A 24,167-nucleotide genomic window follows, 5' to 3' on the forward strand; every position below is an offset into this window, starting at 1 on the left:
CATTTAAAACTCATAACCCGATGCTTCTAAATGTTGTTTAACTCTGCCCCCTGGTGGTCTAATTATTTTTACTACAGGTTAAATCACAGCTCATCTGGGCTGCGGTTCTGTTGGTAAAAAGGTAAGAACAGCAGCTTCTTTTTAAACAAACAAACAAAAAAAAAAACACTTTATCACTTAGTCTCGAATGTTGTAAGATTTCCGGGGGTGCTTAAATGCACCACGAGTAACAGTTTTAGTTTTCTTAATTTTTAAAGACTAAAACAACCTGCAAATCCATTTTAGGTACTGAAACAGCAGCAGATCTTATGTCAGTTGTTGCCGATGTTGTGACAGACAAAAAATAAATCAAAATTTTACTTTTTTGGACGACATTGCGGGTTCCCGTATGTTGGATGCGCGTTCATGTGACGCCCATCAGGTCGTCTGAACCTGTGAAGACCTTCAGGGAAATATTGCTTCTGTAATATCCACCTATAGACATCTAAACTGCGCATCACCTCGAAGGTAAAGTCATATTTTCTTCTCTTCTGTGCTAAATTACTAAAACTGCAGCCATTGTTTTTTTTTTTATATCATAAATGTTTCCGCTCTTCTTGAGGAAGTAACTATAATAAGCCAGTAGGCAGTTAATCCTATTCCATAACTCAACGATTTATACCTTTTAAAGGTTGTTTACATATGATAAAACCGCTTCAAAGTTGGCATGAAACGTAAAAGTAAAGGTTAATCATAGAAATCTTATTAAGTTTAATTCATTCTCATAAATTGTGTTACATAAACTTGAGCTTATTTGTATTAGAAGGATTTGCATGACATAATTCTAACTTTTAATATGTTGGTTTTGTATTTTTATGAAGAATCTAATACATAGGCGCAGTAATTGTAAAGAGAAGTGAAGTTTCATGCTGAGTTTAACTTCCTTTTTGTGTCTTTGTGTTTGCACTTTGCTCTATTTTTTGCCCTCCAACAAACTGTCACAAATTGCATTCATGCACAGAAACTGCAGCTTTCATCTGCGATCTGCGTATTGATCTCATCCTTACTGAGTTGTCTGGGCTGCTGTGTTTTACTCCCCCAGATGTGGAAGTCAGTGGTGGGCCACAATGTGAGTGTGAAGGTGGCTGCAGAGGGGGACGACTGGGAGACAGACCCTGACTTTGAGGTACTGGATACTTCCTGGAGCGTGCATCAGCATTGTGTCTATATGTCTATAATGGGTCTGTTTCTCAGCAAACCTTTTCTGTTGTGTATTAAATGCATTTCAGAATGATGTATCCGAGCAGGAGCAGAGGTGGGGGGCCAAAACCATCGAGGGCTCTGGGCGCAAAGAACACATCAGGTGAAAACAGAAGGAGCAATCTGTTTTTATTTTTGATGGAAATAATGATTGTCTGGAAGAGGAGAATAAATTGCAGGTTCTTAGTGGTGTTGTGTTGCAACAGGAAGAGGAAGTGAGAGCAGAACTCATGTTGTCAGACAGCGAGTCAGTCCTAATATGGGTAATAACCGATGAGACAGTGTAAGAGATTTAAAATACCCCATACAAGGTTAAAAAGAACATTCAACCAGTTCAATATGAATTGATCATTGCCAGATTTTCTCTTAATGAAAGATTACCTGTTTGCCGCTATTACTACTATATTAATTCTCCTAAATCATTTTTTAAGTCTTATTTAAAATCAGTTTATGAAGAAATTAATGAAAAATGCACAGATTGTCCGATTCTAATTATCGATATTAGTAAACCTCCAGCCTGCTGATTGTGATTCTTGGTTATTATAATTTCACAATATGAACAATAATGCAACTGTATTAAATTACTGTTTTCCTTCCTGATGTCTTGTTGAACTGAACTTTGTCAACCTTCACAAGAACATTTTCAATGTACAAAACTTTATAGATGGTTAAATCTGTTGAACGTTGTCTATTATAATGGAACTTCATAGGTTTGGAGCTTGATACTTTATACTAGTAAAGTCTAATATCTTTATTTACCTTTTGTCCGATGATCTCAGAAAGCCCGCGTGTTTTAAAACATCTCAGCCTACAGTTAGTTTTACCACATTTTGTCATGTTCCAAACACAAACATCTATGTTTTTAATTGGGATTTTATGTGATAGACCAACACAAAGAGGGGGAAATTGTGAAGTGGAAGAAAAGTGACACATGGTTTTCGAACCAGGAAACTATGAGAAGTGTGGCGTCCGTTTCCATCCAGCCCCCTCGACTCCGATACCCCTAAAGAAAATCCAGGGCAACCAATTGCCTAAAAATTTGTAAACAGAGCCCACCTGTGTTTAACTTAATCTCAGTATAAATGCAGCTGTTCAGTGAAGGCCTCAGAGGTTCGTTGGAGAACATTAGTGAACAAACAAAATCATAAAGACCAAGGAACACAGCAGACAAGTCTGGGAGACGGTTGTAGAGTACCTTAAAGCAGGTTATTGAACAATATTCCAAGTTCTCATCACCTAAACTGACAGGCCAGGGAAGGAGAGCATTAATTAAAGAATCAGCCACGAGGCCTATGAGGAGCTGCAGAGATCCACGGCTCAGGTAGGAGAATATCCACAGGACAATTATTAGTTGTGCACTTAACAAATATAACCTTTATAGAAGAGTAGCTAAAACTAAGTCACTAGATGTCCTAGTAAGGTACACTTCAGACATTTTGGAGAAGGTGTTCTGGCCAGATACATCCAACATTAAATGTTTTTAATTACTTGGAAAACACCATCACTATTGTTAAACATGGTAGTGACAGTGGCATGCTGTGGGATCGCATGACTGAGAAGATGGAGGGAGCCAAACACAGTACGGTTCTGGAAAAATAACTCGTAGAGGCTGCAAAAGACTTCAAAATAGTGGCCTAGTTAAAGCCCAGACCTAAATCCAATGGAGAATCTGTCAAGACTTGAAAATCATTGTTCATAGACACTCTCCATCCAATCTGACTGAGCTTGAATTGTAATGCAAAGTAAAAATGGATGCAAATTGTGCAAAGCTGTGAAAACCACCAAAGGATGTGCAGCTGCAAAAGGTGGTTGTACAAAATACTGACTCAGGTGGGTTGAACACAAATGGAGGCCTCACGTTTCATTTTCCTTCCACCATAAAATTACTCCCTACTTTGACCTGATTGGTCACAAAAAAGTGTGAATACTTTTGCAAGGTCTGAAAGACATTTCCATTTCCATTCCTTTTATTTCTTCAGTGTTGCTGAGCTCAGAAGCAAGGTCGCTGAGGAGCACGAGCAGGTGAAGCAGAAGGATCAGACTCCCAAAGCATCATACGGATATGGAGGGAAGTTTGGGGTGGAGAAGGACCGGATGGACTCGGTAAACCAGTTTTAGTTGACCTTTTCCACACATTCCCCGTCTCTTTGCGGTTGTCTGATTCATGTCTTCTGTCCAGGCGGCTGTGGGCCACGACTACGTGGCACAAGTGGAACAGCACTCCTCCCAGAAAGACATGGCGAAGGGATTCGGTGGAAAATTCGGTGTTCAGAAAGACCGCGTTGATAAGGTCAGAACACAAGATCACACCAGTTGAATCTTTACTGTAAATTTTAATGTTTTCTTTTCTTCTTGTAAATGTCACCAAAACGCCAACTCAGCATAACACCTTCTCTTAACGTGTAGAAACCAGTAGATGAACCATGAACATCTCAGTTTAAGTAAACTAAAATCTTTATCTGTGCAGTCTGCCATGGGCTTCGAATACAAGGGAGAAGTGCAGCAACACACCTCTCAAAAAGGTCGGTCCGCCGTGTTGCTGATAAATAAATGTTTTAGATCTTCAACGTTTAAACTTTTAATTCTCCATTTTAGATTACTCGAAGGGGTTTGGAGGAAAGTACGGAGTGGAGAAGGAAAGGGTGGACAAGGCGGCTTTGGGTTACGACTACAAAGGCGAGACGGAGAAGCATCAGTCCCAGAAAGGTGGGTTTGTCCTCATCAGCAGGAGGGTTCGGTTGATTCTGAGCTTCCAATAGTTTATTTGAACCGTTTTTCTTTTAAAGGGTGGAATAATGATTCAGTGTACAACTTTTTTCTGTGTAAAGCACATTTTAAAATCTAGCATTTGGGGTTTGAAGGTAGTGTGATCCACACAAGGTAAAATACAACCATACAGACTCAAATATACACGTACATCTCAAACATTTTGAATATTGTGAAAAACTTAAGTATTTTTGTCACTAATTTCAGTGATGGTTTCACATATATATTCATTACCCCTCGCAATTTCCCTTACCGCACTTTTTTCTTCCACTCAACTTTCCATCAAAGCAGTATTTAACTTTTCCACGACATTCTACTTTTTGGAGCTGTACTTGTATACAAGCTGGTGCTTTAAGTGCTCTTTAACAACCCAGCAACAAGTTCCTGGCCCAGTTCAGGCTTTGAAGCATAGTTTCAGAACATGGAAGTTTGGGCTTTGGAGGTGGTTGTTCCTGAAGCTCAACGGACGTAAGTTTTGAAAACATTTACCTGTTGGAACAGGAAGTTTCAAACGTAGCTCTTGTTCTGAGTTAAAGCTGAAAAATTTGAAGGAAGCGTTGCACTTGCAGCAAAACAGCCCCACACCACAACGCTGCCAATGCCGTACTTGTCATTTTTTTTCACTGGTCTTATGTTTGACAGCGTCATCGTGACTCTTCCAAACACAAAAGGCTTCTGGCTCATTTCTATGACGTTAAAACAAACAAATCCTTAAAACAAAATCCCAAAAAGCTGCAATAATCTGGCTGCGTAAGTGTTCACATCTTTAGAGAAATACTTTGTGTGATGCACTTTTTGATCCAATTCAACATTTAGTCTTCTAGGGGGCACAACTAATCTCAATTATAGTAAATCTGGTGAACCAGAAGTAACGTTCAGCTGGCCTAGTAAGACTTTCATGACTGTTGCTCGTTTGCATCTTTCAGCTAAAACCGTAGTTTGCAGGGAAGCTATATATGGAACAACTGGGACATTGGTAAAACTCCAGAACTGACAAAAAGCTATGTCAGAACCTGGTCAGGGATGATGCCAGTAATACTAAAGGAGCAGCAGAGTTTCCAACAAGTACTGGTTCAGTTCAATATTTGTCAACAATCTCCTGTGTTCTCCTTAAGTCTGGACTAAGCAGTTGGACTTACAGATGGAGGCCTTTTCTTCCAAACAAAACACCCAGGTCCGACTAAATTATCCCCAAACCTCATAGCGGATTGTTTTATGGTCTGATGAAACAAACGACACAGCATACACTTAGTGAAATATGGTAGTGGCAGCATCATGCTGTGGGGTTACTTTTCTTTAGATGTTCGTGAACAGCTCTAACTACCAGCCGGTTTGGACCCAAATCATTTAATAGAGTCTGAGCATACATCCAAATCACAATCTTTGCAAGAAGGATGGGCAACCATTAAAACATGAAGTTGTGGGATGCTGATGGGCTCCAGCTAAAGACTGGATGATGAATTGAATCAAAAGGTGCTTGAGCAAAGTTTTAATTATTTAAAAAGTAGCCATTTTAACAGGGGTGTGTAGACTTTTTTTAGGCAAACTTCTGATCACAACTGTTTATCCATTAACTTTGCATTTGCACCGTGTTTTTCCCAGACTACGCCAAGGGCTTTGGAGGGAAGTACGGCGTCGAGAAGGAGAAGGTGGACAAAGCCGCCATGGGCTACGACTATAAAGGAGAAACTGAGAAGCACCAGTCACAGAAAGGTGAATAAACTCAAAGTTGGCATCATATAAAAGACGATACGAGTGTTTTCTCTAAACCATTTTGTCCCACATTCAGATTACGCAAAAGGATTCGGTGGGAAGTACGGCGTCGAGAAGGAGAAGGTGGACAAAGCAGCTCTGGGATATGACTATAAAGGCGAGACGGATAAACATCAGTCACAAAAAGGTGAGAAAAGGTCTACATAGAATATATTCCTTAAAAATATAACGCTGTTACCTCATTAGGCTAAAGAAACCTACTTCTGTTTAGATTACTCCACAGGTTTCGGTGGTCGTTATGGAGTACAGACCGATCGAATGGATAAGGTCAGTGTCAAGGATTAAATTATACCTTATTATGATTTGATCTATTAATGTATAATAAAACCTTTTTAATACATTCTAAAGAAGATGTAGAATATTAGATAAAGCTGGTTTTACACAGCTGAATGTGTGACGGTGATGTCATGGCTTTAAAAGCTTCTGATAGGTTCTGATAAGATTGTTTCCCATGTGGTGGGTTAATCTGTGCATGGTGGCTCTTGATGCACTGACTCCAGTCTCAGTCCACTCCTTGTGAAGCTTCTTCAAATGCTTAAATTGATTTTGGTTGACCATCCTCTCAAGGCTGCAGTTATCCTTGTTGCTGGTGCATCTTTTACCACCACATGTTTTCCTTCCACTCAACGTTCCATAAATATGTTTGGATACAGCACTCTGTGAACAACCAGCTTCTTTAGCAATGACCTATTGTGGCTTATCCTCCATGTAGAGGGTACAAATGACTGTCTTCTGGACATCACGTCAGTCTTCCCCATGATTGTGTCTCCTACTGACAGGCTGAGGGACCATTTAGAGGCTCAGGAAATCTTTGCAGGTGTTTGGAGTTAATTAGCTGATTAGGGTGCTGACACCATGATTTCCACTATTTAACTTTCTCACAATATTTTAGTTTTCTGTGACACTGAACTTTGGGGTTTATTCTCTGTAAGCCGTTACCATCAAATTTACAAAATAGAAAGGGTTGAACTATTTCACTATTTCAGACAGCTTCAAATTGTAGTTATGCTTAAGAAAGCAGTGATTTTCTCAACACATTATCAAATATTAAAGGCTGTTTAGCCCAAATCCTTTAAAACTATGTAATTTGAGTGTTGTGATCCTCTAGAGCGCAGCAGGCTTCTCAGAAATGGGCTCAACACCATCTGCTTATGAAAAGACACAACCATTAGAGGCCTGTAAGTTCATCCGTCCTGTGTTGTCGTAAGAAATAAAGCAGAAAGGATCACTTATGTTCTGCCTTTATTAAAGTTTTTGTCTAATTTCTGCAGCGAGTGCAGGCGCCGGGAAACTGAAGGCTCGCTTCGAGAGCCTGGCCAAGGCTTCAGATGAAGAAAACAGGAAGAAAGTAGAAGAAGAGAAAGCAAGAAGACAAGCCCGAGAGAGCAGAGAGCGAGAGGAAGCCACACGCAGACAGCAGGTACTGCCATGCTTTCTTGTGAATCTGCATTAAGGTGTGAGGAGCTCTCTGGACAAAAATAAGGGATCTACCTTTGTTGATTTGATCCTTTAAGGAGCAAGATAGTAGAAAACAGGAAGTCCATCCTCCGCCTGCTCAGGAGGAACCAGAGTACGACATGCCGCCTGCAGAAACCTACCAGAGCATGCAAAAGATAGAAGAAACGCCTGAGCAAGAACCTGAGGTAAGCCTTAGGTGTACCAAATAGCAGTTTTTAAATGTCTGAAGGAGGTGTAGCATTTTCTGTTTTTACATTCAGGGGGAAGAATTAAACGAGGAGCTTCCAGACCTGCCTCCACGCTCAGAGGATCTCCTCGAACCGCCGAACCCTCCTCTACCGCCGCGGCCCGCAGACGTGGAGGAAGAGGAGGGTGACGGAGAGTACGCCGAACTTGGTGAACCACCTCTTCCTGATCCGACAGGTCTGCCTCTGATCAAAGTTCTGATCAAAGCTTTCTCATTTAAAAAGCAGAAATTTTCTCATCAGAACATCATTTCTGCTCACAGAAGCGCGTGGAGTCTACAAGGAGGTGTCGTCTGGCCAGAAGGCAGTTGCAATTTATGACTATGAAGGAGGTAAGACCCACTCAGTCCACTACCTTCAGTTCACACCCTAAGAAATGTAGAAGCAAGTTTATGAACAGATAAGGTCAGAGGTTTAAAGACACGCGTCATAGGTATTGTGTCAAACCACAGTTTTGGTTGCTTTACATATTTGACCGTTCTTCTAGAATTTGAAGAGTTCTGTTATATTGGTTTCCTGGGCGCTGATCTAGCAAGGCTCAGGTTAGGATTTTTGAAAGGTCTTTCCAAAAGCAGAACTGGAACAATTCAATTCAGTTTATTTATATAGCGCCAATTCACAACACATGTTGTCTCAAGGCTCAACAGTCAGGTTCATACATTCCAATTAATCCTAACCATTGAACAGTGCAGTAAGATTGAGTTATTTATTCAAATTGGATAAAACGTTTTTCTATCTAAGGAAACCCAGCAGATTGCATCCAGTCAGTGACTTGCAGCATTCACTCCTCCTGGATGAGCATGTAGAGACAGTGGACAGTCACTGGCGTTGACTTTGCAGCAATCCCTCATACTGAGCATGCATGTAGCGACAGTGGAGAGGAAAAACTCCCTTTTAACAGGAAGAAACCTCCAGCAGAACCAGAACCAGGCTCAGTGTGACCGGCCATCTGCCACGACCGACTGGGGGTTTGAGAGAACAGAGCAGAGACACAAAGAGAGCAAAGAAGCACTGATTCAGGAGTACTTCCTATGGGAAGGAAAAGTAAATGTTAATGGATGTAGCTCCTTTAGTCGTTTCATCTAGAAAGAAAGAACAGATAAACTCTGAGCCAGTTTTCAAGGTTAGAGTCTGAAAGAGAGCACATAGAGTTAGTCACAGTAGAAGCTCAGTCAGTTTCCATGTCTAGGAGAGAGAAAGGGTTAAACACTAAAAGACAGGGCCAAGTGGATCATCGGTAGAGGGTGAGCATTAAGTTGTTGTCAGCAGAAGCTCGGACGATGCCCCTCTCCAGAAAGGTGTCACAGGTAGACACAGAGTCAGGCCAGGTGTAGCTTCTAGGAAGAGAAAAGAGAGAACATAAAGTTAGAAGCTGAAATAACAGCAAATAATGCAAAATTGGAGAGTAGTGTGAGAATGTAGCGAAGAGGGTGAAAGTGGTCATTATGTCCTCCAGCAGCCTAAGACTATAGCAGCATAACTACACAGATAGTTTCAGTTTATTTATTTATATAGCGCTTATTTACAACAATGTCGTCTCAAGGCACCCTACGGCGCGGGGAGACCAGACCAAACCGCCGAGTGCCAGAGCCCGGCCACCCCAGAACGGGCCACGTGTAGGGGCACTAAGTAAAATAATAAACTGATAAAGTTTGTCCATCTAGAGAACATCAAACTATCTCAAAGTTCCAGCTATACGGATTACTGCTGGTAGCAAAATAGTCCCACAGCATGATGCTGCTCCCACCATGCTCCACATCCGTTTTTGCTGCCTACTTGAAACTTACTTGGTCATTGTGAACAAAAAGCTACGTTTTTGTCTCCAACTTCTCTCCAGAAAGAATTTGGGTTCTTCTTGAACATTCCTGAACATGCAACCCAGTTTCCCTTCAGTTTAGGGGAACAGTTTGGACCTCTATTCAGACCTTGGCAAACATGAGACACATCATTACCGTTGTTGGAATTGTTCCTTTTGGAATATGAAGTTGTTTAGAAATGCATCCTTATATCTTCCTGTTCTCAAAAACTGAATACAGAATTACGGACTTTCATAATGAATGCATGTCTTAATACTCTGTTTTCACAGAGGCGGATGACGAGATTTCCTTCAATCCAGATGATGTCATCACCAACGTAGAGATGATTGACGAGGGCTGGTGGAAGGGCCAGTGTCATGGACGCACTGGTCTGTTCCCATCTGCTTACGTCCAGCTCATGTAACGACTTTGCACACGCTTCCCTTTAAAATCCCAGGTTTATTCAGCTCTCCAACTACTGTAGCTTTTCTATTTATACAACAAATCATTTTTTTTTTCTATTAATGCAAAACTTTAGGTGTTTTTTATTGAGGATCTGAAGGAAAAACTTGAAATAATTAAAGACAATAAAGCATTTTTTAAAATGTAGCTTGAAATGTTTATTTTTTGACCCATTCTTTTGAAACAACTTGAAGTTAAACACGTCATTCAAACTTGGAAGATATTTCTATACTTCATAAGTCTCAATGCAGCAAAAGGAACAATAGAAATGACAAGAAGTCACCTTTTATTCAGGGTCCTTTATTTCATTTTAAACATAACAGGCCCCTGGTGTGTCTTCTGTTAACAAGACCGGCTCTTGGCTCATAAAAAAGCTGCTGTCCCATAAGAAAAAATGCAGAATTTCAGGCTTTTCATGCATCCATGAGTCTTCCAGCAAAGAAGAATTATTACATCCCAAGTCTTTGAAACCAAACGCCTCGATTTGCTTCACCAGGCGATTCCCTTCTTCTTCTTGACCTTGCCCGTTTTCTTAGTCACCCGTATGGCTTTCATTTTCTTGGCCTGCCGCTGGCTCATCCATGCAGGATACTGTCCATGTTCGTCCAACAGAGTTTTCTTGCTGCGCTTCTTGTCCATGTCCATCTTCCCGTCTGAAACAAAGGAAAAGCAGTCTGAAAGTTTTCAGAATCACCAAAACTGATTCAACTATCACTGCAAATTAGGTTTACTGGCTGAATTGACAAGCTGGCTGCTGTTTGCAATAAATAAATCATACAAGAACAAACTAAATGGCTCAACATAAACGATTCAACCCCTTTCTTGGGGATCATGTTTGTAGGTCTGGCGTCCAAGCTTTAGCTTCCTCACAGACAGCTTTTCTCCCATGATTTCCTGATAGTTGATATAATCTGTTATGTTCTGGGGGAGCAAAGCAGCCCCAGAACTGAGCCACCACTATGCTTCACTGTAGGCATGGTGTTCTGTTCAGCGGAAGCTTTATTCTTCTTCCTCCAGAACAGTTTTTAATTTAGCCAATTAGCCTAATTTGCAGAGGGGACATTAATATTCAAAGCTGTTTAGAATCTTGCTTCATATCTGACACAAACTTTAACTGAAACACAATTCTTTGCCAGTTAATTTAGCTTGAATCTTCCACTCACCACACTCCTCCTCCTGTGCTGCCATCTCAACATCAGTCTGCTTCGTTATCTTGTCGGCCGGTACCACCGTGGCGATGTCCTGCAGGTCGCTCATATCTGCTTCTCCTTTTTTATCCAGACTCAGAGCCTGTTTGAGTCGAGCCAGCTCCTTGGGGGCATTTTTCTTCCTCTTCTCCGCCCGCATCTTTCGCTTCCATTTGCTCCGAAGACTTTTGGCCATTTTTAGGGTGAGCTGAAAAGAACCCCCAAAAAATTCAAGTGCAAAATAAAAAAAATATGGCAACACAATATTAGTAAAACATGCAATTGCGATATTATTGCAACTCTATCTGTTGCATTTAACACATATTGTCCTGACTCTTTCCATCAGTGTGAGATAGTTGCCTCATAGCTACTATTATTGTTTGTGGATAACTGGCTAAGCAGATTACCAACCTGCAGCACATGAATGCATGGTACTGGGAATTTACAGGATGCCAAATATTGCATTCAGGCATCTCCTTTGCAGCTGCAGCAGTGCACACGGGTACAACAATGATGACAGACACTCATTCTGCAGCTTTAATATCAAGTTTTTATTGTTCTGTGGTTTTACTTTGGATTTTTGCAACATTTAAAGCTAACAGTTTGCATATATGAAATGGGACGAATGCTTTTTGGCAACTTTCACTGTAAAATTGGGGGAAAATATTACTTTAAGTATTTATGGCAAGAGCCCAAGGAACCCAAATGAAGCAATTTACATGCAACTCTCCACAAATAAATATTTGAAATAAATGCTGCCAGTGAATCTTTTCTGCTTTAGATGTAGAGCGCACTTAGCAAGCATGGCCCAAATATATCGTGCTTATAATGAGTTAATCTACCCAGTTTGATCATTTAAAAGTGTTAATTTCTAAATGCATAGATCTATGATGGCTTAAACAGGTATCGCTTGAAAATGTGACTGAATTGACATGTTTTACCACTTTATCCGTAACACCTCCCCCTCTCTAAAAGCGCCCCTGTTTCAAAGCACACAATACTGAACCTACATATGGAGACGGAATGGATAAAATAACATTAATTGATGTAGAAACCATTACGCAAACTGTATAATGGGTATATAATGTAAATAAATGAAGTATTAAAGCAAGCTAGCTGCTAGCGTAACAGATTAGCTTACCGGAAATGGTGAAAAAAGTGATAAAAGCTTCGCTATATCAACTAATAGTTATATATTAGTAGGTGATTTAGGTCCGTTATAGAAGAAAGATACTTACACACAGCTAGTTTACTTAACCACCTCAAAATGTTAGCCCTGCGACAAGAACACGTTGCCCTGATCACCTGTGCACAACCCGGAAGGAAGCTCAAATGTGATTGGCTGCGTCAGACTAGCTGAAGACGGTGGCACGTGGTTGGCCAGGAAACCCGGAAGTCTCGGACATTTTAGTTTGTAAACAAACGGCTGTGAGTGCGCCAAGTAATCCTCTCGTATTCCTTTATTTAACGGCGAAGTTTGGTTTAATCCCATAAAAGTGTTTTATTATCTTTGTTCCGTGTTGGTTAGAAGCTAGTTCTGGAGTTATGAGCAGCCTCTCAGAAAGTCCGGCTCGGTTCGGTCGCAGTTTGGGTTCAGCATGCAGTCCTCCTCCGCTGTCCTCCTCTTGCACTTCATCGCAGCTCTTCCACATGTTGGACTCAGCTGCGGAGCTCATGATGGTCCACGGAGACTTCAAGGCGGCTTTTGATACCTGTAACGCAGGTCTGGAGAATCTGAGGCGCCTGGAGCCAGAAGATAACAGGTGAAACACGGAGTCGTTTCCCAGCTGTTCCGGTGTCCTGGATGTTCAGTTTAAAGACGAGTTTTTGTTTTTTTGTCTACAGGTGTGCAGAGTTAAAGGCTGGATTCTGCATGCTGGGGGTCCAGGCGCTGGCTGAGCTCAATGAGTGGCGGGGGGTCTTCTCCTGGGTCCTGCAGCACTATGAGCACCAGGAACATGTACCTTCTAAGATCATGCAGCTGTGGTAAGGAGGACTGTGATACGTTTTCACTGTAAACAGTTGTTAGGAAGTAAATGTAAAATAATTTGGTGCAACATGTGATTGGGCCAGCGCAATAAAGTCGTTCTGCTCTTTTTATTTGCCTGCTTCATTTGCAATAATATTTTTAATCGTTACTTTTAAAAACCAGGAAAATTGTTAAAAGAAACTTGATAACCTCTGTCTACACCATAAATATGTGTATTTTGTTATGCAAAGTAGACTTATTCAAATCACTGCTTTATATTGGTTTTTATGCAGATGTTGCCCATCCATCTATTTGTTTTGGAGGTTTAAATCCTCACCATTGTAGAATGTCACACGTTCCTTTAAATATACTATGTATAATATATAAATATAAGTGACTGAAGGAGATAAAAGACAAACGATAAGACAAACTAATTGAAAACAAATGACTGTCCTTATTTATTTTGATTTAACCAAATTGTCATTTTTGTTCTATGTTTTCAGCATCCTTCTTTATTCCAAGGTGGGGGAGCCTGCTGAGATTCAGGAGGCAGCCCGGGTTTGGTTACACTGCCCGTCAAACATCCGAGCTCCTGGGTTCCGGTCGGTGGCGGAGCTCTATCTGCTGCATGTCCTTGTGCCGCTCGGACATCTGGAGGAAGCGCGGGAGCTCGTTACTAGTGAGGTTGGCCGCGATGCGTTCACAGAGGAGCAGAGACAAACTGCTTTGGATGTCGTGGAAGAAAAAGCACAACAGAATCAAGGAGAATCTATAAATCCTGGAGTCACTTTAGATTCAAAGATTGCAGCACATCAAGCTTCAACTCAAGGTTTTTTACTTCAGCTCAGCCCTTACTTGTATTATTAAACAATCACATAAATAGAAATAACAGCTGCTGATCTTACCAAGTATGTCTTTCAGGTTCTTTACTCCATAAACTTCAAGCCATGCTTAGGTTTTTATACAGAAAATGCTTGAGGACCGGTTCTGGCTCATTCCCTGTACGGAAAGTCTTTCTGGCATCCGTTCTCCTCTACATGCTTCTCTTCCGAATGGATCCAGGTTGGAGGAGATGTTTCTGTTCTCTGCAAGTTTAAAAAAAGCGATTTGATTGGAAATAAGCATGTTTGCTGTTTTTTGTTTCCTCCACAGCTTTCTCGTCATCCTTCATGTGGATTTCCAAGCTTTTTCAGCTGATCAAACAGATGTGGAGAGCCATGTTTGCTCCATATTATCAGCATCTCACGTAGAGGAATACACTGTAAATCACAATTATAGTATATTTAATGAACTGTTTAATCATTAGATTGGTCAAACCAAGAAAACACCAATATAGCAATAATTCAGTATGTGTTGTAATTTATAGTTCTGTAAATTAAACACTTATTGAAGCAAAAATCCTGCGGGAAAGATCAATGTTGTCCTGGCAATTTATTGGCTGTGTTGCTGTGATGTGAAAAAGTATGTGCCCCCTCACAGATTTCTTTTGATTTTATCTTTTTATAAATGCAAAAAAGCTTGAGATTAACCGACAAATAAATTTGATATCTGTGGTTTAATTTCTCTAGCCACACCCAAGTTTGATCACTGTCAGAAATCACAAACTGCACCTATCTGATGACACAAAGTACGCTAAAATATCTCAAACAGCAACATATGTCATGTTAAATGTTTTAGACAAAAGATATATCAAAACTATCTTAAAATGTTGATTTCATGTAGGAAATTGAAAAGAAAACTATTTAAAATAACCTGATCCACTCATCTCTGCTGAATTATAAAAAATAGAGAAAACAAGAAACCGTGATGAACCCACCTTCAGGCAGTGAACCACAGGAGCAGCAGGCCAGAGGGGCACATGGAACAACGAAGGGTACCCAACCCCATCGTCACAGCAGAACCGCCCAGTACCTAGGAGAAGGAACCCCCTGCCCCCCATATCTTGCAGAATCTGTTGGGCAGGCATTAGCAATCCACAGCCTTTGGGAATCAGAACCAAGGAGAGGGAGGTCACCATGCCATGCCACCCGACTGGACAGCCCCGGGGAGGTCAAGGAGCGGGACCCCCACCAGGGCTCATCTCAGTCCCTACAACCCCTCTGGCCAAAAATGTTATTGCATCTTTAATAAATAAATGTTCAACTTGACTGTTTTTTTCATCATAGGGTAAACACTTTTCCACAGTATTGCAGGGTCTATAAAAGAGTAATGTTTTGGAACCTCTAGAAAGCCGTCCTTCAGTGACAAACAGGTGGGAATAAATGCAACGGTTTGCACGTGTAGAAGTGATGAACGGAACATTTAACGCTGCTCCAGCTGCCCCTGGTCATAATGTTATGCCTGATCGGTGCATGTTTAGGTTTCGTTTTCAGGGAAGAGCAGAAAAACGAAAGTAAAGCGGCTGATGCTGATGGGACGGAACAACAACTCAGCTGATCCGACTCCAACAGGACAACCACTGCTTTCCGGAACCCCTAACCGAACTTAGAGCCGAATAATTCAAGTCTGATCTGATGTCTGCTTTGTTTTCCGGGCTTTACTCGACGGTGCTGCTTCATCTGGGTCACAGACAGCTCGGTAAGTACATTTGAAGTGTCGGAGTAATGCGAGTGTTTATTATGGTACTTTAAAAGTTATCAGAGTGAAGAGAACGAGCAGGAAAACTTTATTTAATGCGTCAGTTTATTTACATTTAAATATTTTTCTTGTGGAATTTGTTTAATATAAATTTTAAAGTATAAATAACCTGAAAATGCTCCTGCATTTTAATAAATTAGCCCTGTAGTCTAAGTTAGTGTTATATGGTGCTGTGAAAAAGTATCTGAGCCTTAACAGATTTCGTTTTTTTCCTGTTTTTTGTCATAAAAAATGTTCAAATCATCAAACAAATTCATTTGATAACAAGCATTAAATCTTTCACATCGCTGTGGAGGAGCTTTGACCCACTCTTCTTTGCAGAATTGTTTTTTGGTAGCTACACTGGAAGGTGTTCCAACACAAACAGCCTGTTTAAGATCATGCCACATCATCTCAATTATATTTAGGCTCAGACTTTGACTAGTCCTCTTGAAAACCTTCATTTAGGTTTTCTTCAGTCATTTAGTGGTGGACCTGCTGGTTTGCTATGGATCATTCTCTTGCCCAACTCTTAAGGATCCAATGCAGTCCGGAAAAGGATTTCAGATTTTTTTAGGTCTGGATATGTATGAAAAAAGGAGATAGGGCATTACAAAATATAGATATATATTTTCAGACTTTATTCTCTGTCCCATTGTTTAAATATTGTGACATTTATTCTTTCTATATTTCTGCTTTTCCTTGTGTCTTTCCTCCCTTTCTTGCTACCTGCTTTCTCTTGTTGGTTCTTCCTTGTGTCCTTTCGTCCCTCATGTCCTTCCTCATTCCTTTGTTTCTAGAGTACTTTCTTCTATTCTTCCTAGTGTCCTTTCTTCACCGCCTCCTCACTCGTCTTGTCTTCCTCGTTTCCTTCTGTTCTACCTCACTGACGTCTTTCTTTCTTCGTGTAGTTCATGGTGAACTTTAATGTTTTAGAATTTGGGTTCCTCCGGGACCTCCTGGATTAGTCATCAATACATTTTTTAATTAATTGTAGTAGTCCAGACAAGGAAAATCTTAAAATAAAATGATTGACAAAAAATCCTAAACAGCATATACTTTACAGCACTATATATCAGTTTTACTTCTTGAATTGCAGAAATAAATTAACGTTTTGATGATGTCCTAATTTACTGAGGTGCACCATATGAGGATTGATGTTTCAATGTTGTGTCATTTGATGTTTGCATTGATCTCCATCAGTAATGAGAGGCCTCAGGAACTACTGTCTGTCCTGCTGTGTGAACACATTGCTGCAGACCCTCAGTGCTACATGGGAACTAGCAGAGATATTAGAAAAGTAAGTAAAGCACAAATAAAAATGGAAAACTTTTTATGAGCACAAATGACAAGTTATTTTATCAGACACTCCTTATCTAATGCCGCCCCAGGCAACTGCCCATATCAGAAACCCAGCTTTGCATGTCTGCGTATTTCTCTGGTGCTTAGAAGAGAAAATAAATGGGTTTTTGTTTATTTCTCAAGGTGGGAAGCCACAGGTTTGGGAGCAGATGTTCATAATGTTCCCCTCCAGTTAAAGATAGTTCTCAAGGCCATGCAGAAAGATCTTCCTCAGCCTGCTCCACATAAAGACTTTCTGCACTGCTTGGACAGAAACTCCATTCGATGTAAGAGACACATCTTTACACAGCAGATGTCTCACTCTGATTACTTCTAACAATGCTTTATTGCAGTGCAAACGCAACACGACGCAGATGAGGTTTTCCTCTTCATTTTGGATTTACTGCAGCTGCAGATGAATGATCGCACTCTGGTTGGGCTTTATCCTTAGAAGCTTTCTTTTATTCATCCTTAGTTGCATCATCTATACAGGATTTCCTTTTTTTTCTTCCAGGCTCTTGAAATCCAGGGTCTTTACAAGATTTCACTGGAGACGCAACTGCAGTGTTTGGAGTGCAGCACCATTCAGACTCAAAACAGTCATCTACTCAGCCTGCCTTTACACATAAGGGAAGAGCAGAACACTCTGGTGTGTTTTCTTTTGTTGTACACCTCAATGTTACCACTGTGCTGCCCAGCTCAAGGGTTCCTGCTCTAACTCTCAACCTTTTTCAGGAAGATTGCATGAACTCCTTCTTCGAGCAACAGGAGCTCGGGGGAATTAACCGCTGTCTTTGTGCACAATGTGGAACCAAAACACGATCCAAACAGGTCAGGATGGGTTTTAGTGCTGTCCAAAGAGAAGTACTTACAGGTCCTTTTCAAAATATTAGCATATTGTGATAAAGTTCATTATTTTCCATAATGTCATGATGAAAATTTAACATTCATATATTTTAGATTCATTGCACACTAACTGAAATATTTCAGGTCTTTTATTGTCTTAATACGGATGATTTTGGCATACAGCTCATGAAAACCCAAAATTCCTATCTCACAAAATTAGCATATTTCATCCGACCAATAAAAGAAAAGTGTTTTTAATACAAAAAACGTCAACCTTCAAATAATCATGTACAGTTATGCACTCAATACTTGGTCGGGAATCCTTTGGCAGAAATGACTGCTTCAATGCGGCGTGGCATGGAGGCAATCAGCCTTTGGCACTGCTGAGGTCTTATGGAGGCCCAGGATGCTTCGATAGCGGCCTTTAGCTCATCCAGAGTGTTGGGTCTTGAGTCTCTCAACGTTCTCTTCACAATATCCCACAGATTCTCTATGGGGTTCAGGTCAAGAGAGTTGGCAGGCCAATTGAGCACAGTGATACCAGGGTCAGTAAACCATTTACCAGTGGTTTTGGCACTGTGAGCAGGTGCCAGGTCGTGCTGAAAAATGAAATCTTCATCTCCATAAAGCTTTTCAGCAGATGGAAGCATGAAGTGCTCCAAAATCTCCTGATAGCTAGCTGCATTGACCCTGCCCTTGATAAAACACAGTGGACCAACACCAGCAGCTGACACGGTACCCCAGACCATCACTGACTGTGGGTACTTGACACTGGACTTCTGGCATTTTGGCATTTCCTTCTCCCCAGTCTTCCTCCAGACTCTGGCACCTTGATTTCCGAATGACATGCAGAATTTTCTTTCATCCGAAAAAAGTACTTTGGACCACTGAGCAACAGTCCAGTGTTGCTTCTCTGTAGCCCAGGTCAGGCGCTTCTGCCGCTGTTTCTGGTTCTAAAGTGGCTTGACCTTGGGAATGCAGCACCTGTAGCCCATTTCCTGCACATGCCTGTGCACGGTGGCTCTGGATGTTTCTACTCCAGACTCAGTCCACTGCTTCCGCAGGTCCCCCAAGGTCTGGAATCGGCCCTTCTCCACAATCTTCCTCAGGGTCCGGTCACCTCTTCTCGTTGTGCAGCGTTTTCTGCCACACTTTTTCCTTCCCACTGACTTCCCACTGAGGTGCCTTGATACAGCACTCTGGGAACAGCCTATTCGTTCAGAAATGTCTTTCTGTGTCTTACCCTCTTGCTTGAGGGTGTCAATAGTGGCCTTCTGGACAGCAGTCAGGTCGGCAGTCTTACCCATGATTGGGGTTTTGAGTGATGAACCAGGCTGGGAGTTTTAAAGGCCTCAGGAATCTTTTGCAGGTGTTTAGAGTTAACTCGTTGATTCAGATGATTAGGTTCATAGCTCGTTTAGAGACCCTTTTAATGATATGCTAATTTTGTGAGATAGGAATTTTGGGTTTTCATGAGCTGTATGCCAAAATCATCCATATTAAGACAATAAAAGACCTGAAATATTTCAGTTAGTGTGCAATGAATCTAAAATATATGAATGTTAAATTTTCATCATGACATTATGGAAAATAATGAACTTTATCACAATATGCTAATATTTTGAGAAGGACCTGTACATCTTCCTAAACCCACACATTAAAGAAAGAGTTATGTCATTTAAAGTGGGGCTGTGTGGACTAATTATGAGTTGTCAGTTTTATCGGTCCTTAATCAGTATTCATTTTAAGTTTTTTTCATAACAAACAGGAGATAATTATAAGTAAACTAGTAATGATGAAAAAGCAAACAAAAAATTAGCTAAATAAAGTTAGGCATGAAATAGAAAACACAAAAATGTGTAGTTAACAGAAGTGATGATGGTTTGAAGGACTAATGAAAGTCACAAAAGAAGCATAGGTTCTAAAATCATGACAGACGTTAAAACTAAAATCACAAATAATAAAAAGATTGATTAAAACTGAATAAATAAAATGGCAGTAAAGTAAAATCTACATTTAGTCCAGACAACTAATATAAAAGATAATTAATCAGGACAATAAAACTACACAATAACTCTTGGAATTAGATATTTACATATGGGATGTATAAAGACACAACCTTTCTCACTGGTTAATGCACAGCATTTGAGTTAAATGAAAGCCCACTTGTGAATGTATTTAAATGCTACACCTTTAAACAAGCTGCTTCCTTCCTTGACATCATAGAAAATCAAAAGAAATCAGGCAACATATCAGATGAGAATTATGGAAGTCTACGACTCTGGATGATCTTTGTGTTTAATGAAATCTGAAGGGCACCATCCCACACTAGAAGGTCCACTTCTGAATAGCTCAAAAAGAAAACAGATAAAACGAAAGTGTTGTGGTGGCTTAGTCAAAGTCTGAACTTAAATCTGATTGAGATGATGTGGCATGACCTTCAACAGAGTTTAAATGTAAATATTTCCAGTTATTGCAAACACTTGAAGGTAACTGAGCCACACAACCAGTTATTAGATGATTACTTTTTCACACCGTGCCAGGTGGATTTATTTTGTTATTTTTATTTTCCTTTTAATAGATAAAATCATAATTTAAAAACAGCTTTTTATAGTTTTGATCTGAAAGATTGAACTACATGAATTGTTTCTCTTTGAGGTGTTTTAGCCTACTTCGTGTTGTCTGAGAACTGTCCTGATGTCAAACACTGAGTACTTCGGACAAACTAAATTGTCCCTCTAAATCTGTTTTTCAGGGTGTCAAGGTCCGCTCTCTGCCTCCCATCTTGTGCCTACAACTGAAACGATTCAGAAACATGCGTGGATACACCATGAAACTCAACTGTCGTGTCACTTTCCCTGAAACCTTCAACTTCTCTGAGATTAAGAAAGACGCTTTCTCTGCAGGCTTTACTCAGGTCCTTGATTTTTCTGCTGAGTATCTAAATATTATGTGTTGCTTTTTTTATTAAAAAGTTTGTTTTCTTGCAGAATGACTGCAGGTACACTTTGTATGCTGTGGTCGTGCACTCTGGCTCTGCGGTTTGTGGACACTACACTGCTTATGTCCGCCACAGAGTGAGCAAGCACTGGTACTATGCAGATGACAGCCATGTGTCCCTGGTATGTGTGAATCTGTCTCATTTCAATGGAAGTTAAATAGCTTTTTAAAAAATAGGCCTGTAAATAAGTGTTTTAATCAATAAATCATACAAAATAATAATTGTATGCAATTATTGATCCTAATAAAACCTAATTATATTCTGAGAATGACAAAATGTTACAATTAAAATGTAGGATTTGGCCATAGTATGCAAGTCTCTGCTTTCTGGATGGTTTCTCAGGGACCAGTGGCTCACTGAAATCCTTGGTGTTGAGTACCTTTTCGGACACAGTTCTACCACCTATAATGATTTAAGACTGTTCAAAGTGGAAGAATTTCTTGGAATATTGGAATGAAACATGTTGAAGTTCAGTCGATGTTAATCAAATACAGGTTTTAATTGTTATCCCTATTTTTTCCCTTTATTATACTACAAAGACCGAGAAACACAACATCTTTTCCTCCAGACTGAATCTTGATTGTGGCATAGATCAATAAGAAGGACTTTCCGTTGACAAAAACTATAACACAGGGATTAAAAGACAGTGAAAGATTTTATCTGACTAGATCCAATGCATTTCACCTCCTGTAAAAAGCTTTAGACCATGTTTTTCAGTGCAGACCTTTAAAAAAATAATAAATAAAGTTTTAATTGAGGGATGTGTCTGAAGGGTAATTATTCTCAAAGATATGGAGTAAAAAATGACAGAATTGTTTTACCAAATTCTTAATACATATTAATAACATTTGATATAGGTTTAACATATTTTGTTTTAGCAGTGTTAGAGCTTCTCTAAAAACAGTGTTGTATTATTACAGAGTTCTGAGCAAATCTGATTAAATCAATATCTGATTTTGTTTTTCCTGCAAATTCACAGTCCTCTTGGGAAGAAGTGCAGAAAACATATGAAGGACGTTCCAGGTAACTATCTCCTGAGGTTTGGTTTGTGTTATGTCCTTAAAATTCATTCATTGATAAGATTCAGGTTCTATTTTACAATTAACTGCCTTAATGATAGCCACACAGCAAAAATATCTTAAAAGGTTATAAATAATTTCTTAAATTTTTATGCGATTGTTTATAACCGATTTAAACAGCTGCTTTTCAAACTTCCTGCTGCAGCTAACTGTACTGCAGTGCTAACACTAGCTTGTACATCTATCTGTAACATTAGCTTAAACAGAAACAATAACTGGAGATTTATTTTGGCTGTTTTTTATTTCCATCTTCCTCTAAAACAGTAGTAGCTCTCACATATTTTTGTTAGCATCTTAGCCTTTTTTAATGGGAAAGCTCTACATTATTTCACCATCTATTTAGCTTTCACCAGCTTTTGTGCTAAGCTAAATAATCAGTTTCATGTTCCTTCAATCTTAAGAGAATGTTTGGAAAACTATGTTTTCATAAAAACTATATGTGTTCAATATTTAATACAGATGGCTGTTTGTCTGATTTTCCATAATTAACATAAAAAAAATCATTTGTGTTCAACAATTTGAGATCTCACAAATAAAAATGAAGGCTCTAAGTCATTAGTTCTCGCTGACATCCTGAAGCTTTCATCCTCCTACTTACAGAAACGGCTTCAACGAATCCTGTTGTCTTATTAGTCTAAAAGTCACTGTGTTTTTTTGCCATTAAATTTTCTCAAAACAAGGGGAATACGCCTCTTTGGCCAGGTTGCATTTGATAAACATGTATTCCAGTTTTTCTGTACCTATAGGAATCACAGTTTGTTGATTGTTTGTGGGATTTTCTTTCAGTGCGACAGCATATATGCTAATGTACAGAAGATATCGAAAAGAAGATGGCCAACAACAGGATCTTTCTGGCTGAAGCGATTAAAGATGAAAGAAAGATAATGCTACATAGGAAATGAGGAATTATTATTTACAAATCAGTTGTAGTATTTATGTTATCTCTGGTTAAAGGATATATATATATATATGTTATATAATTCACCACTTTATAAAGCCTTCCAGCATTGTAGTTTTTACATGTTATGCAGCAATTTGTGACAAAGGCCAGAAGGTGGCGCTCCAGCCTTAAAGTATGCACTGTAATCAAACTGTATGCAGGAGTCTGCCACCTGAGGCTCCGGAGCCACAAGTGATTCTTTGGACTTTAATATCTTTGGCTAAGGAAAATTATAAAGAACCAATTAATGTTTTTAAATATAGATATAATAACAAATGCAGGTTTTAGGAGTATTTTCGTGGAGTATTTGCTTTGAATTACCACAGCAGAATGACACTAAAAGTAGCAATAATACATTTTTTGATCTATTTCTCTTGTCATTAGGGTGGAAACTGTCCTTTTTGTTATGTTCGGCCTCAAATATCGACATCCCATAAAATAAAATGTGTCTGTTACTCTTTGTGCAAGAGGTTTATGTTTTTCATTATTTTAAAACCTAAAAATAGAAATGAAATGGTGGTTCTTTAAAAATGTCCTATAGTAGATATTTGTCAAAAAGGGTCTGTTGCACTTGTGGCTCTAAATGAGTTTTATGTAGCTGAACTGATGCCAAAAATGGCTCATTGGATTGTAAAGGTAGCAGATCCCTGACCTATAGGGTGGGTTTGAAGGGAATATTAGCAATAAGATTCATTTCTGTGTTTGGTGCTATTGTTCCTTAAGAGTATCTAAGCGTTGTACTTTATTTTTTGAGAATAACAAATATAAACTTTGATTTGAATTTACATGGTTAATTTTGACAAGTATTTTAGAAATGAGAGGTATTAAAACCCCCAAAAGCTCAAAGCAGTCGCTGATCACAAGGCAGCAAGTGTGGACACAGAGTCTGAGAAACTTAACAGTCAACTTGGCAAACAACATCTGTTGGTCATTTTATACAGTTGCCATATTATACTTGAACAGTTTTCATCTTTTTGTATATGACTTTTTTTGGGTACAAAATAAGTCATACCAGCCTGTCTGTTATTGTGCTCTTAGAAATGTCTACTGCTTTTGATACTCTGGAACACAACATCTTGCTGCCACAATCTGAAAATGACAGAGTGGCTCTGGTGTGTGGTGGATTGTTCTTCTTCTACTGCTCCTCTCACTTTTGGGGTTCCTCATGGATCTAAATTGGGTTCTCTGCTCTACATTTTTTTATGTGCTGTCTCTTGAGTCTTTGATATCTTTGCGGCTGATATTCGGATCCATGTATCAGTTAAATGTAATAAAAATCCATGTCAAAATGACTTAAAAAACTTGACTTACATTGAACGTTCTGAGCCTTAACGATAAGAAGCTGATTCTCTGCTTTAGGACCTGGACTACTTTCTGTAATTGAATGGAGGATAAATATCCATCAGTTTGTGACCCTAACCTTAATCACACCTGAGTTATGCAGCAAAT

General features: G+C 39.6%; 4 protein-coding genes across 6 annotated transcripts; 3 read left to right on the top strand and 1 right to left on the bottom strand.

Moving 5' to 3' along the window:
- The first annotated feature begins 353 nt into the window (after nucleotides 1-353).
- Nucleotides 354-9,886, top strand: hcls1 (hematopoietic cell-specific Lyn substrate 1). Its single transcript, XM_047389378.1, has 16 exons — nucleotides 354-507; nucleotides 1,082-1,165; nucleotides 1,269-1,342; nucleotides 3,219-3,342; nucleotides 3,419-3,529; nucleotides 3,707-3,761; nucleotides 3,835-3,945; nucleotides 5,608-5,718; nucleotides 5,795-5,905; nucleotides 5,990-6,045; nucleotides 6,887-6,956; nucleotides 7,050-7,198; nucleotides 7,293-7,421; nucleotides 7,497-7,659; nucleotides 7,745-7,813; nucleotides 9,568-9,886. Exons 2-16 carry the CDS (start codon nucleotides 1,082-1,084, stop codon nucleotides 9,699-9,701), a joined length of 1,551 nt encoding a protein of 516 aa, XP_047245334.1. The 5' UTR covers nucleotides 354-507; the 3' UTR covers nucleotides 9,702-9,886.
- Nucleotides 9,887-10,018: 132 nt separating this feature from the next.
- Nucleotides 10,019-12,292, bottom strand: llph (LLP homolog, long-term synaptic facilitation factor). 2 transcript variants are annotated; one of them, XM_047389385.1, is made up of 3 exons: nucleotides 12,165-12,292; nucleotides 10,903-11,134; nucleotides 10,019-10,392 (listed from the first exon to the last, which is right to left on the bottom strand). In XM_047389385.1, exons 2-3 carry the CDS (start codon nucleotides 11,120-11,122, stop codon nucleotides 10,229-10,231), a joined length of 384 nt encoding a protein of 127 aa, XP_047245341.1. In that variant the 5' UTR covers nucleotides 11,123-11,134; nucleotides 12,165-12,292; the 3' UTR covers nucleotides 10,019-10,228. The 2 variants fall into 2 exon arrangements, with proteins under 2 accessions (XP_047245341.1, XP_047245342.1); XM_047389386.1 differs by having other exon boundaries at nucleotides 12,068-12,178.
- On the top strand, nucleotides 12,234-15,042 carry pex26 (peroxisomal biogenesis factor 26). Of its 2 annotated transcripts, none has more exons than XM_047389382.1 (6): nucleotides 12,234-12,354; nucleotides 12,455-12,689; nucleotides 12,772-12,912; nucleotides 13,399-13,724; nucleotides 13,817-13,957; nucleotides 14,048-14,311. In XM_047389382.1, exons 2-6 carry the CDS (start codon nucleotides 12,472-12,474, stop codon nucleotides 14,143-14,145), a joined length of 924 nt encoding a protein of 307 aa, XP_047245338.1. In that variant the 5' UTR covers nucleotides 12,234-12,354; nucleotides 12,455-12,471; the 3' UTR covers nucleotides 14,146-14,311. The 2 variants fall into 2 exon arrangements, with proteins under 2 accessions (XP_047245338.1, XP_047245337.1); XM_047389381.1 differs by adding an exon at nucleotides 14,684-15,042 and having other exon boundaries at nucleotides 12,323-12,689; nucleotides 14,048-14,156.
- Nucleotides 15,043-15,146: 104 nt separating this feature from the next.
- On the top strand, nucleotides 15,147-23,173 carry usp18 (ubiquitin specific peptidase 18). The gene is made up of 10 exons (XM_047389380.1): nucleotides 15,147-15,472; nucleotides 16,715-16,811; nucleotides 16,997-17,139; nucleotides 17,206-17,285; nucleotides 17,367-17,501; nucleotides 17,588-17,683; nucleotides 20,454-20,615; nucleotides 20,689-20,820; nucleotides 21,679-21,722; nucleotides 22,565-23,173. The coding sequence occupies exons 1-10, from the start codon at nucleotides 15,409-15,411 to the stop codon at nucleotides 22,635-22,637; spliced, it is 1,026 nt and encodes a 341-aa protein (XP_047245336.1). The 5' UTR covers nucleotides 15,147-15,408; the 3' UTR covers nucleotides 22,638-23,173.
- Nucleotides 23,174-24,167: the final 994 nt, after the last annotated feature.

Source organism: Girardinichthys multiradiatus, chromosome 17, assembly GCF_021462225.1.
Source record: "Girardinichthys multiradiatus isolate DD_20200921_A chromosome 17, DD_fGirMul_XY1, whole genome shotgun sequence".
In the NCBI taxonomy this organism is placed as follows: Eukaryota; Metazoa; Chordata; class Actinopteri; order Cyprinodontiformes; family Goodeidae; genus Girardinichthys; species Girardinichthys multiradiatus.